Source organism: Lycorma delicatula, chromosome 1 (genome assembly GCF_047948215.1).
Source record: "Lycorma delicatula isolate Av1 chromosome 1, ASM4794821v1, whole genome shotgun sequence".
NCBI lineage: Eukaryota > Metazoa > Arthropoda > Insecta > Hemiptera > Fulgoridae > Lycorma > Lycorma delicatula.
The window spans coordinates 80,910,796-80,925,594 of NC_134455.1; the positions used below are offsets into that span (position 1 = coordinate 80,910,796).

Below are 14,799 nucleotides of genomic sequence, written 5' to 3' on the forward strand. Positions count from 1 at the left end.
TTTGCTTCGAAGTAGCTGACCTTTTGCAGGGTTTTTACTTCCTGCACAGCTACCTCGTCTTTGTAGACAGGACAGTTCCTAGATCTACAAGAATGCTGTCCTTTGCAATTAATACAAGTAGGAGGCTCCTTACATGGCTCTCCTTCATGTACTTCATCACCGCACACGCATATTTGCGGTCTCTCACACCTAACAGCGGTATGGCCAAAGCGTTGGCACTTAAAGCATCGCATTGGCTGCGGGACAAATGCTCGCACGTCTAATCGATGTATGCCCGCTCTTATCTTCTCCGGCAAAGTTGGCCGGTTAAAAGTAAGAACATGAGTTGCCGAAGATAGGACTACGCCATTCCTTCTCATGTTCAACGCATGTTCAACCTCCGACACTCTAGAACTCCTTGCGGTGCTAATTCTTCGAAAATTTCCTGCTCCGTGCAGTTAAGAAGATCCCAACAGACCACAACACTCCTTGAAGTGTTGAGCGTGTCGTGGGGATCGACGCGTACAACAAAATCTCTATCTTTTGGAGCCCTAGGATCTTCTGAGACTGTGCATCATTCACAGTCTCCACATGAAGTCCAGTAAAGATATTTCTTATTTCCTTCACAGTGCCTCCAGCACATTTAGTTATTTCCCGAGCAATGAGAAAAGGACTCACTCTCGAGAAATTGCTCCTTTGTAATGACCAAGTATTTAGGTTTTGGAGCATTACTATTCTTGAATAAAGCTTTTTGTAAACTTTTTCTAGTCTCAACTTCAATTTTCTTGAAGTTGAGACGAGAACTCCGCGCTCTTTCTCCGTTTTGCCTCAGGCGAAACAGCCGGTTCTAAACGAGGGTGTTTACGTGAATCCTCTGCCACGTTTGGTCTTTTATCAGTTTGCATGATCTTTGATCCCTTCTGTAGTAAGGCTAGCCGCCGGGGTACACCCTCACTCCAGGGCTACCAACTCTGGAGGTCCGTTCTGGTACTCCGGTGGAACCGGCATATATCTTGGCAGAGAGCGGATGCGCAGTCACTGCACTGACTCCAGGCCCTTACACACCGAGGTTTTCAGGGCTCCCATGTCCCGAAAAACATGGGCACCTTAACTACATGCTTGCCATCGCGGAGGGCATGTGAACGGCGAAAGGCCTCCGTTACACTTGCAAATAACTTCGACCGTGACCGCCACATCGCCAGCTCTAATGGTGGTATCAATCCATGTCCTTAATCTTTAAAGTCGTACCTGCAGGTGGCCGCGAAATCCAGTCCTTAAACTCGGCCTGTAGCTGTAATTCAGCCGAACAATAGCATATCCGAGAACAACACTCGGAACCCCGTTAGCCAGCTGCATGTATTGTACATGAGTACAGCAGTTACCGCCCTGGACGTGAACGTAGATGTTGTGTTCCGGACGTGGGGATTACCTACCTCAGGGCATTATTATTATTACACCGGAGATTGCGGGGTTGCGCCGAGAGTGTCTTTGACTAAGACGGGTGGCTTAACGTGCGAGGAATCGCATAGACGCGCCAGGTCAGCCGAGTATAAGACGGCAAAGAAGCGGCTCCGTCGAGCCATCAACGTGAGCAAGGCACGCTGCTAGAAAGAACTGACGGAGACCGTGGATGCAGACCCTTGGGGGCTAGGTTACAAGATAATAACTCGGCGATTGGGCGTCTCGCGGTCACCAGCTCCACTAGACGAGGCTAAAGCGGAACACGTCGTTAAGATGTTGTTCCCGGCCCACTCGGTCCGTGCCGAGCGGGACTTCAGCGACATGGGTGACTTCCCGCTCTTCTCGATGGAGGAACTGGAAGGAGTTCTACGGTCGCTGAAAGGCAAAAAAGTCCCTGGTCCCGATGGTATTTACCGCCCATTGTGTATGCTCGACACAGCTGGGAAGGTATTGGAAAAGCTGTTATAGAAAAGACTGGTTACGGCGATGAATCAGGCAGGTGGCCTGTCACCTAACCAGTACGGTTTCCGGCAGGGTCGGTCGACCCTAGACGCAATTCAGGAAGTTGTTGAGGCAGTGCGGCGAGCAGAGGACCACAATCATTTTTCGTGACGTGTGGTCCTTCTCGTTACGTTGGACGTAAAAAACGCGTTCAACTCCGCGCGGTGGAGCGATATGATTCGGGCCCTGGAGCATTCGTTCCATGTGCCTCAATACCTTCTCAGAATGGTAGACGCATACCTGAGGAACCGCGGTCTCATTTACGAGACCGCAGCAGGCTGGCGTAGGACTACGATCACATCAGGGGCGGCGCAGGGGTCGATTCTCGGCCCCGACCTTTGGAACGCCGTCTACAATGGCTTGCTGAGGCTGGAGACGCCAGAAGAATCTGTCTTGGTTGGGTACGCTGACGACGTTGTGCTACTTATCGCAGACCGCGACGTGGAGCGCGCCCAACTGAGGCTCAGTCGAGCCATGCACAGAGTCGGTGCCTGGCTGGATGATTATGGATTGTCTCTAGCCCTCAGCAAAACGGAGATCGTAGTTATCACGAAGATGCGTATCGACACCCTTCTCTCCCTGCGGGTCGGGGTAGAGGTTGTCGAAACCAAGCCGGCCGCAAAGTACCTCGGTATGATGATTGACCGGAAACTCAGCTTTTCTGAGCAGCTTCGTACAGCCATCGACAAAGCTGCGAGAGCCGTAACTGCTCTCAGCCGGCTTATGGTGAATGTCGACGGACCGAAGGCCAGCAGACTGCGATTGCTGATGTCTACGGTGCATTCCATCCTGTTATACGGGTCAGAAGTGTGGGCCCAGGCATTAAGAGTTGCGAGAAACCGGAAACGGCTCGCGCAGGTGCAATGCACCGCAGCCTTGCGAGTCGCTTCCGCGTATTGGACGGTCTCCGAGCCTGCAGTACTTGTGGTCGCCGACGTCATACCCATTGCTACTTTAGCAAGGCAGTGCCAGGTGATCTACAGGAGGCGACGGGCAGGGGAAGACCGGGTAACCATTGCCAACAAGGAACGCACTCGCACGTTCCTCGCATGGCAAGAGACCTGGGACCACGAGACCAGAGGACGATGGACCGTAAGGCTTATCCCTCTGGTCAGACCGTGGACGGAGCGACGGCATGGAGAAGTGGAGTACTACATGACCCAATTTTTAACGGGTCACGGGTACTTCCGCGCTTACCTCCATGTCATAGTGAAAGCGCCGTACCCCGGTGTACGGGACGACGCTGAGCACACCTTTTTCAAATGTGCTCGGTGGGCGGCAGATCGAGGGACACTAGAGGCGGATCACGGAGCACTGAGTACCCACAACGTGGTTGCAATGATGCTCCGTGACCTGAGCAGCTGGGAAAGTGTAGCCCGATTCGTCGACAACATTCTCAGGGCCAAAAAGGTTGACCTGGATAGTCCTGAAAATTAGGTAGCACCTAATCAGGCTAGTATAGGAGGACTCGACCGGAAGTAATGTGTTAAACGGTTCCGGGTCGAGTCCTGATAGAAAGAGGAGTGGTTTTAGTCGGTAGTCTGCTGATAGTGATTGGATAATACCATCAGTGGGAGCCTGACACTCCGTGCGTAAATGCATTTCCACCTCCCACCTCAAAAAAAAATTTAATTTATTAATTATTATTAATTTAATCCTGAGGAATGGCTTATGTTAGAGCTACCAGTTTTTTATGACAAATTTTAGATAATTATTTTATGTAGATAATATTCATCTGTATTAATTATCAATATAATTATAAGTATTATATTAAATATTTTTTATTTTGTTATCAATTTTTTTTTTTTTTTTTTTTTTTTTACAGCCCACATCATATTTTTGTTTGGATCCAGAAAAACCAGAATTAAAAGAACATCTTGGATCTGATGGTTTACCATTTCCTGGAGCTAAATTAACTGAGAAAATGCCTTACTATTGGTATATTAGCTTATATTTTTGGATTATTAATCCGTTATGTATTGTATACGTTGTAGTTATTTATTAGCAATGGAAAATATTTTTTTTAAATTACTGACTGGTGAACCTCATTACTCAAACATTTTATTAGTGACTAATAGTTTATGTTGTGTATTTTTATTATTATTATTATTATTATTACTTCCCCGTCCAGATAGCGCTTTAGCTCTACAAAGGAAAGTATCATAATCGGTCCAATTTGAGCATATGCAGTTTTCATCAGATCTTGATATTTTTATACCTAAAGAACCCAAAAACCAGATGGAAATTTTACGGTTGTTAATGTACGTAAGTATGTTTGTGTGTGTTCAGTGTTGGCCTCTAAATCACCTTATCTCCAGAACTACTGGACCGATTTTGAGCGTACCAAGTCAGTTTATTTCTATATATGAGGCACTGATGCCATTAAATTTTCAACTTAAAAGGTCAAGTGGGTCACCGTAACTTAAAATTTTCAACATAAAAGGTCAAGCTATAGAGCAAGGTCACCCACAGTACATCGAAATTTCACCTAATTAAGGTCACTTATTTTAGGCATATTTGTTAACAATTAAAAAATAAAAATATATGCAAAAAAAAAGATTTTTGCAAAATCGCACCTCACCCCAAAAAATGCTCTAAACTAGTGGCTAAGTTGACAAACTGCATGAATAGTACCCCCTGCCACCACAAGGGATGCTAGTGTTGCAGTCTGCCATCTTGGAATTTCCCTTTTTCCTTGTGGAAATCCCCCTTTCCCTCATCCTCTTGGACTGGAAAATTTGAAATTCCACAAGGTTGCCAACCAAATTATTTTTAACACTTTAAATATTATCTAGTATTTAATTTAGTTAATATTTTGAAGGTTGGTAACACTGACAAACAACTGTTGTAGTTGTCTGCTATGTTGTGACGTCAAGTGAGCGATAGAATTAAATAAATGAATAATATTTAAAGTGTAAAAAAGTAACTCAGTCTGGCTGGGTCTCAAACTCGATTGCCTGGTTGACTCGGTACCTGATACGCTAAGCCTCACAGCTACACCAGCCACCTAAAGGGAGTCTTATTCTTTAAAAATTTGGGGATTGGCGTCTCCACGGGCCTAACCTCTACAGCTCTTCTTCCCATTACACACTGAGCTGCAGAACACTTAAAACTATACACATATACTACACCAAGAACATTACACAAATTACAACATATACCCTTACACAACTGCACAACAACATCCTACACTATTTTCTCTTACATTTACACTCGGTGGTGTTGCGACATCTTACGAAACGCAATCGAAACACAAGGTGGGAACTATCATGCCGATGGGTGAATGGCTCTACGTAGTGAGTCTGGAACGATGTCCTCTGGGCACCAGAGCAAACTTATTTGTATTTAGCTCTAACTCAGTATGCATGCGCTCTACAGGAGTGGTCAGTTTAATCACTGGTACTTGTGGGACCAAAATTTCAGTTCCAAATACAAATACTATGATGGCTGGAAAATTCTTTAAGAATTTACATCAGTCTTTCAAATCCATTAAAATTTTCTATCTTTTCCAGCAATTCCAACAATATCTATTATTATTTGAAATGTAAGTGATTTTTTAGTGGGAATCCTGAAAATTTTTCATGAAAGTTTTTAACTGTACAATCAGCAGCTTTATTTAATCATTTATTTATATTTTTTAATGTTGTATTTAATTCCATTTATCTCCTTTATTTCATTAACATTATTTTTTACTTTCCCTTCTAGCACTACAGCAGAGCTATAACTTTAAAAGGGAAGGTATTGTAATCAGTCCAAATTGGGCATATGCGGTTTTCACCAGATCTTCACATTTTGACACCTAAGAAACAAATAAATCCAAAAACTGGATGGAAATTTTCCAAATGTTTATATGTGTGTGTTTGTTGTCGCCCTCTAAATCACCTTATAGCTCCAGAACTACTGGACTGATTTTGACCAAACTTGGTCAGATTACTTTTATATATATTGATGCCAATGAATTTTCAACTTAAATGGCCAAGGGGGTGAGGTTGTAGAACAAGGTCATCCTCAGTATAGATTTTGTGTAATTAAGGTCTTATTTTTCTTAGGCATATTTGTTAACAATTAAAAAATAACAATATATGCAAAAAAAATATTTTTTTGCGTGTGTGTAGGTTGTTTATCAGAAAAAAAGATATATATAATTAATTGCACATTCCAATACGCATGCACTTCAAGAATCGATGAATGCTATTATTTGCATATATATGAATAACTTTATTTGCAAAAAAGATTAGTGTTATTATATTACCACACAGATTCAATAAAAGGGAATCAATGTTTTGTTAGTGTGTTGCTTACTGCACCACACTATACACAGTTTTATTAAAAAAAAACTGTTACAGAAGAGCAGGATTAAAATTGATTTACAACAATGAAGGAGTGAAAGACACCTCACATTGAAGACTGTTTTTAACTAGGCATGTTTTCATTATTGGTGTAGTTTTAGAAATTTAGTCTGTTATTGGAAAAGACCCAACAACTGTCAAGATATTTTCTTCCTGTCTCAAATCACAGGTAAGTTTGGGTACAGAAGGTAGCCAACTGTATTTAAAAATACAGTTTTTTAATAACTTGACTTTAAAATTTTACTGAAGGAAATAAAAAGCATTTATAAAGTTATATACTCAGTTTATCATTTCAAAAGTTCACAGTTTTAAATAATTTTATTCAAATTAACATCTTTTTTCGTGTTAGTTATTTTGTTAGTTAAAACTTTATTTTGGATAATACATTGTGTAATATATATGCTGGTTATATATCATCACAATTTGAAGGATTTTGATAATAAAAACCATTGTTTCACGGTTTATTTTTTTTTGGAATACTAGTACCAGAACGATCACCAAAACAATCCATTCTTGAACTTATTCATGAAGGAGAACCCCTTACATCACCTTCTGCAATGGCGAGTAACTTGGCAGATTCTTTCCATTCGGTGTCTCTCACCTCATCACACAATATAGAATTTCAGAGGTACAAAATACAGACTGAAGTACTACCGTTCAACATTAGTGATTCGGTCAGTGAATTTAACGCTCCATTTTAATTCAATAAGTTGTCACACACACTAAAAACTCACATGACACCCACCCTAGACCTGACAACATTCATCTCAGTATGATCTCGCATCTTCCAAATTTAGTGCTACAACACCTGTTATGTATTTATAATGGTTTATTCTCACAAGTTTTCCCTTCAGTCTGGTCAGAAGCCATTGTCATACCAGTGCTTAAGCCAGGTAAAGACAAAGAAAGCCCTTCAAGCTACCGCCCTATCTCCTTGACAAGCATCTTAAGCAAAATAATGGAGAGCATGGTGAACCGCAGGCTTACATGGTACTTTAAGAGAAATGGCCTTTTATCTCCAGAGCAGTGTGGTGTCTGACAAGGACAATCATCCATTGACCATCTAGTGTCATTGGAAACAGCTATTCAAAACGCTTTCTGCTACACCATCATCTTGTCGCTATCTTCTTTGATATCAGGAGGGCTTTCGATAGCCTGGCAACGTGGTATCCTAAATATCCTCAAAGAAGGGGAGTAAAGAGCAACATGCTAGCTTTTATTAGAGGTTTGTTAAATGATAAAAAATCTTTGTGTTTGTGTTGGAGATTCTCTGTCGGGTAGCGTCACTTTGGAGAATGGAGTCCCTCAATGGTGTATTGAGTACCACCTTGTTCGCTATAGCCATCAATGGTATTACTGATTGTATATACCCACCTGTTTCATGTTTGTGTTTTGCTGATGATTTTGCCCTATATATTACGTCCCATTCAACAGCCACAGCAAAGAGACTACTACAGAACACAATATCTCGCCTTGAAGCTTGGTCCAAGGTGACCGGGTTCAGATTTCCACCTGAGAAACCATAATTTGTGGTCTTTCTTCACTTGTAGGACCCATCTACTCCACAAATTTTTCTCAACAGAGAACAAATTATTATCAGTCCTGATATCAGTTTTTAGGTTTGATTTTTGATAACCGCCTTAGCGGGTCAAACACATCAAAGAACTAAAAACAATATGTTCCAAATTGCTAGATATACTACGAGTTCTTAGCAACACCAATTGGGGAGCCAATAGGTCATGTATGTAAAAATTATAATGTCATGTATAAATTATTCCTTAGTTCGTTTCCATTCAGATTACGGTTATATCACCTCTTTAGTGCGTAATACCACGCTGAAGTTGTTAGATGCTGTATTTCACGCTTCTGTCCGTCTTTCTACAGGGGCTTTTAGATCAAGCCCTGTCACTAGCACACGTGTTGAGTACAGTGAATCATCACTTTGGGATAGACATGACCAACTTTCAGCATCTTACTTTGCCTGTCTTAAAGGGCAACCGAATCACCTGGCTTTTAGCAGTTCTTCCAAATCCTAATTTACAAAGATATGAGGACCATCCACGATCCATTGCACCTATGGGTGTACATATCTAGTGTTTATTACAGCTTTTAAACGTAGACATACCTCCTGTTTTTCCAATGTATCTCTGTTCGTATCCTCCATGGAGAATCAAAATTCTTCTACCTCCATAATCTTTTCTCCTCCTATTTTCACATTCAGTGGTCCATCTTTGTTATTTCTACTACATTTCATTACTTTTGTTTTGTTCTTGTTTATTTTCATGCGATAGTTCTTGCGTAGGACTTCATCTATGCCATTCATTGTTTCTTCTAAATCCTTTTTACTCTCGGCCAGAATTACTACATCATCAGCAAATCCGTAGCATCTTTAACTTTTCACCTTGAACTGTTACTCCGAATCTAAATTGTTCTTTAACATCATTAACTGCTAGTTCCATGTAAAGATTAAAAAGTAACGGAGATAGGAAACATCCTTGTCAGACTCCCTTTCTTATTACTGCTTCTTTCTTATGTTCTTAAATTATTACTGTTGCTGTTTGGATCCTGTACATGTTAACAATTGTTCTTCAATCTCTGTATTTGAACCCTAATTTTTTTAAAATGCTGAACATTTTATTCCAGTCTACGTTATTGGGTGCCTTTTCTAGGTCTATAAACTCCAAGTATGTTGGTTTGTTTTTCTTTAATCTTCCTTCTACTAGTAATCTGAGGCCTAAAATTGCTTCCCTTGTCCCTATACTTTTCCTGAAACCACTTCTTCCACTCTCCTCTCAATTCTTCTGTATAGAATTCTAGTTAAGATTTTTGATGCATGACTAGTTAAACTAATTGTTCTGTATTCTTCAATTTATCTGCCCCTGCTTTCTTTGGTATCATGACTATAACACTTTTTTTGAAGTCTGATGGAAATTCCCCTTTTTCATATATATTACACACCAGTTTGTATAATCTATCAGTCGCTTCCTCACCTGCACTGCGCAGTAATTCTACAGGTATTCCGTCTATTCCAGGAGCCTTTCTGCCATTTAAATCTTTTAATGCTCTCTTAAATTCAGATCTCAGTATTGTTTCTCCCATTTCATGCTCCTCAACTTCCTCTTCTTCCTCTATAACACCATTTCTAATTCGTTTCCTGAGTATAACTCTTCAATATATTCCACCCATCTATCGACTTTACCTTTCGTATTATATATCGGTGTACCATCTTTGTTTAACACATTATTAGATTTTAATTTATGAACCCCAAAATTTTCCTTAACTTTCCTGTATGCTCCGTCTATTTTACCAATGTTCATTTCTCTTTCCACTTCTGAACACTTTTCTTTAATCCACTCTTCTTTTGCCAGTTTGCACTTCCTGTTTATAGCATTTCTTAATTGCGATAGTTCCTTTTACTTTCTAAATTTAAATTGCCCAGGAACATTCATCAAATCCTGGGCAGTGATAAGGAAGTTTTGGCCTGGGTCTTTTTATATCTTAGATGTATTAATATTTTACATACCTTGTAATAGTGGTGTTTTTTTGTTTTTTTTTTTACTTTATGTGTTTGATTTTAAATGTATATTTTCTTTTGTTATCCAAGAAGGAGCCTTTTACTCTCCTCTTGAAGTTTGTTATATTTATTTCATTTATATTTTTATACATATACATAGTTGTTTTTATTTATTTTTAAGTTTTTTATCTGTGATAGTAGTTTTATGTATTTTTTAGTGATATTATTTTTAAGTTTTTTAGTGGTATTTTATGTTATTAGTTGTTAAGTTTTAGCTTTTTAATATTTTGGTTTTTAACTAGGATTAGTTTTTTATCTTACTTTCTAGTCTTCCCCTTATCCGAGTAGGCACTTTTTACACTGGTCTTGGATTTTTTCTAAGTTTTTTATACTTATCGAGTTACTGTGTTTTGGTGGCTTATAATTCATATAATATTAAATTTTATTAGCAAAGTTAAAATCTTACTAAATTATTTGAATATTTAAAAAATATGCATGTGTTCTTCATTTTTTCCCTACTCCCCTGGGCCGGACATACAATCAAGTAAAACTTCACTCAGGTGGGTGACCTTAAACATAAAGGGAGCCTCCCCACTCATCGGTTGTAAATCCGGCATGGCAGTTCAGCCCCTCCCCCGATTGGATCTTTGTGCCTCCCTCAAATCCTCAGAAGGGGGTAACCAGGTCTGATTACATCGTTCCCAAGCCCCCTTCAGTTACCAGGTCTTGGTCTATTGCATTGCCAGGCTCTAATCACCAGGGAAGGGATCCAGGTCCAACTACATTGTTCCCAAACTCCCACCTCAGCCAGGTCTCAGTTTATTCAATTCCCTCGTACTTTATCCCAGAGTCCCCACTCAGTCATCAAAACTGTCACACCTGGCATGCCAGCCCTCACAGGTGAGGCTGTCCACCACACCCTAATCTAATAATCTCTTATTCTACCCTCAATGTCCTTCCCATCAAGAACTGTGAATACAAACTTATCCACACTTCTTCAGTTGAACTCCAATTTCAACATATATGCGATTACATCCTTAGGCCTGAGGCCCTCAATAGCAGCTTGACTTCTCTCAGATGCCCAGAATGGGCAGTGTAAAAGCTTATGTTCAGCTGTATCCTCCGACAGGCAGAACATACATGACGGAGTCTAATGTCTTCCAATTCTCTAAAGAAAAGATTCAAAATTTCCATGACCAGTAAAAATTTGCAAAAGCCAAACGTTCACATCACCATGTCTTCTGTCACACCAGGGTTCTAAGTCTGGGATCAGTTTCCTGGTCTATTCTCACACTTCACCTGACCATCTAGCATTTCAGTTCGCTCGAGTAACTTGTTTAGCCTTAGCCTCTTGCTTACTCAGACCGTTTTACCTACTCACCCATTCTTGCGCCAATAAGTCTATAGACAGCGTTGAGGCTAATATACACATTGAGTCATACGATGCCATGCAGAATGCTGATATTCTCCTATTAATAATCGTCTATGTATTTGTTGCAGTCTCAAAGATGTTTCTTTTTACCCTGACCACCATACACCAAACCAGGCTGCGTAAAGTATGGCTGATGTTACCGCCAATGCTGTTAAGATCTGAGTGCAGTACACAATATCAGTATAATGTTTAAAACCAAACTGCCTTTAGTGGATATTGACGCCCTGTTTGAGTTTTCCCATAATTCATGAAGCCAGCATTCGATTGCTTTTCCCATGTTGTTCAACAAACACAGTGGCCTATATTCAGGTTGCTAGTTCTACACTCTTGTTCTTCATAAAGAAGACCACCCTGGCCTCCTTCCAGCAAGCTGGGAAGATTTTTCTATGCATGCTGTAATTTGCTATATCTGCTATCTGCCATGGCACTTTAACCAGCAGGTCCTTAAGGACGGCAGCTGGAACTCTGTCCAGCCCTGAACTCTTCTTATTCTTTAGCTTTGTTATTGCCGCTGTAACCTCCTCGAGAGAGTATCTTGTTACATCACAGTCAATTCTCTTAGTAATTTCTTGTTCTTGACAGGGAAAAAGCCTATTGATCTGACATGCTGCTTGTTCCTCTGTGAGGACGGGCAAGTGTCAGCCAAAGCGCTTCATGGTTATTTGAAAAGCTTGTCCCCACAGATCTTCATTTAAGTCATTGCACAGTTCTCACCATTTTTCTCGTTTTGCGTATTTGATCTCAGTACAGAAGTCTTCTACTGGCCAGATACTCTTGCTCGGCCAATTGAATACACTGCCCTGCCATTTGGGCATAGCCTGTGCTTCCTACGTTTGTTCCTCTGAAACTCTTGCCTGCGCTCAGCACCACCAGTACGCAGTCTATCAGTACATGCCTGTCAGACTACCAGTTCGGAGGCTTGAAGTTTCTATCATGCAGTGGTATTTTCAACATTTCATCACCAATTAATGTCTGCAACATCTTGGGCGATGGCTGATGCTCATCAGCAATCCTCCTTAATACGTTATCCATAATAATATCTATCTGCCTCTGTGTTAGTCTCAAAGGTGAAGTTCACCTGGCTGTGGTGAATGCCGGCTCGTCAATTGCAAGCATAGCAGCAAGATGATCACTCACTGACTTCTTGTCCAGTACCCTCGACGAGCAGAGGTCATGGTTTCATCTACAGTCTAATATAGTAAGATCAAGTACAGAGGAATGTCCCTGGCCACGAACATAGGAGAGCCGTCATTTATGCAATATAACCTTCTGACGATAAAATCTGACAACTCACCTCTGCGATTAGTATAAGAGCTGCCCGTCATTATCGATTTGCTATTAAAATCTCCCTTTATTATTGTCTTCTTCAAGGACTGGTTAGTCATATGCTATTAGGTCACAGTTCAGCGTAATGTATGTGCCAGCCACTACTGCATCAGCCTACTCTAGTGCCACTATGACCGGCAAATGACACAGTAGTTGCCAACCTATATGGCAACTAATATCTTGAATAGCCACGTCTTCCTCTGTATCAGCACACCAAACATTCCTGGCAACCTCATGCTTATTTGGTTTGGACACTTATCAAGAAATCTGCACCATGTCTTCTAGCAACCTCCCTGATTACATCATGGGACTAAATCAGTGCTTTGATTGGAATTCACCTAGAGCAACTTAATCATTCTTCCATTGGTTGCACATCTAGCCTCTGTGCGATGTTGGCTGCCACAATCCAAGCATTTGATATTTTCCCTGCATTTATTAGCTTTTATGACCTTTGCCTCCACAATTAAAGCATAACTCCATGTGATTAGGTCCACTGCATTCAGCACTTTGATGGCCAGAACCCCAGCATCTAAAACACCTCTCAAAGTTGTCCCTGATGTGTGCATGGCAATGAACCCAACCAATTCTAATCCTGGCCTCGATCAGTTTGTGCCACTTGTAAAGTAGTGATCATATCACATTTTTGGTATCTCCAAAAGCTGGTCTCACCAAAGTGACCTTGAACTCATTGCCTTCACCGAAGGCAAAATCTTCAAAATTGCAGCCCTGATTTCTTGGCCCGAGGTGTCAGCATCAATGTCCTTAGTATAGACCACTGCTCTTCTATCACCACGCAAATATCAGATCAACCTGTAGATCCGCTGCCTTGTCTTACAACATAGAGGTAAACACTCTGTCATTGTTGATCCCTTGATCCTAACAAACAGTTCATCGTTTCAACCACAAAAAATGGATAACACCTCTCCAGCATCTTCCATGGATACACTTCTCTTCATTGTGCAGAGCAGGTTTGCATGTGACTTGCCCTTCGCCCGGATAACCTCTGTTCTGTTATCTTTGACAGGTGGAGTTGTTCTCTTCAGACCACCTGCTCCAGCCTGCACCTGGCTCTTCATCGGTTCTGGCCGATCTCTACATAAAAATTCCAATAGCTTCCTTATATGATTACCTAAGTATCATGTGGGCATGATAAATACCGGAGCCTCTGATTTCTGTGGCACTTGCCACAATACCTTCAGAATTACCATTGCTGTAGCTTGATCATCGGCAGTAGAACTATAATGTATCTTAAACTTATGTCTGTCTGTGGAAGCAGAATCTTTGCCCATAATTGATGTGACATTACATACTATGTCACCAGGCTGCAGTACAGTTGTCCTGTTTTTCTCTTCTTTCATGTTCTGTGCACGCCCCAAACTGGTAAAACTACAGATATCGACGGGTTCGGCTGGTAGGCTCTTCAGTTAATTTACTCGGCCACTGACTCAGATGGCCAACACCGTGGCGGCAGATCTATCACTTCCTCATCTGTCAGATCTGTCCTTAGTATGTCAGTCATCTCTGGTTCTTTGAAAGGCTCAGTCTTAGTGGCCTGCGTGATGACCTCCAATGGTGGCGACATCTCCATTCAGCTCTCTCAGATCATTAAAAACAGCCGTTAACTCCTTTTCGTGCGTATATATATATATAAATAGAAATGCTTATTTTTTGTAACATAATTCTTTCCTACTTTTTGCACTTAGTCCATCTTTTAAGAGGTTTTCAATTTACTTCTGGAGGAAACTTTGCTCTTAGGTACATAGCCACTTTTTCACCACTTCCAGAACCTCTTCATCAAAAAAAGATGATTCCCTCACAGCTTTTCTGTCACTGATCAAAAAGATGAATATCACCTGGAGCCAAGTTAGGACTGAATAGTGGATGGCAGCAGATCAAAATTGAGATCTTTAAGCAAAATCATACCTTTTAAAAGTTTACCATCCCTTGTGAACCTGATCTTTGCCTTCAGTGATTCCAGTAGCTTACTGCCATTTATTCTTCACTATTCCCCATTTGAATCATTTGTTTAATCCATAAATAAATAGTATTTTGTTTTATAGGCAGGTCTGCTTTTCTGATGTTTATTACAGACAGAAATCCTAACATTTTTAAAGGAATAAATCCATTCCTAGATTTTGCTTTCATTCAAACAACTCACTTTGTATTGCTGATGTGTGCTACTTAAAATTTCTGTTGGTTTCAACCCTTCTAAATTAACAAAAATATATCACTGCTCT

General features: G+C 40.8%; 1 protein-coding gene across 2 annotated transcripts in view; it reads left to right on the forward strand.

Annotated features, from left to right (window-relative positions):
* Polr1B (RNA polymerase I subunit Rpl135) overlaps nucleotides 1-14,799 on the forward strand; it is a 176,013-nt gene that overhangs the window by 137,032 nt on the left and 24,182 nt on the right. For both annotated transcript variants that reach the window (XM_075356937.1, XM_075356931.1), the window contains exon 16: nucleotides 3,767-3,879. In XM_075356937.1, coding sequence (XP_075213052.1) covers nucleotides 3,767-3,879 — 113 coding nt within the window. The remainder of the gene's footprint in view (nucleotides 1-3,766; nucleotides 3,880-14,799) is intronic.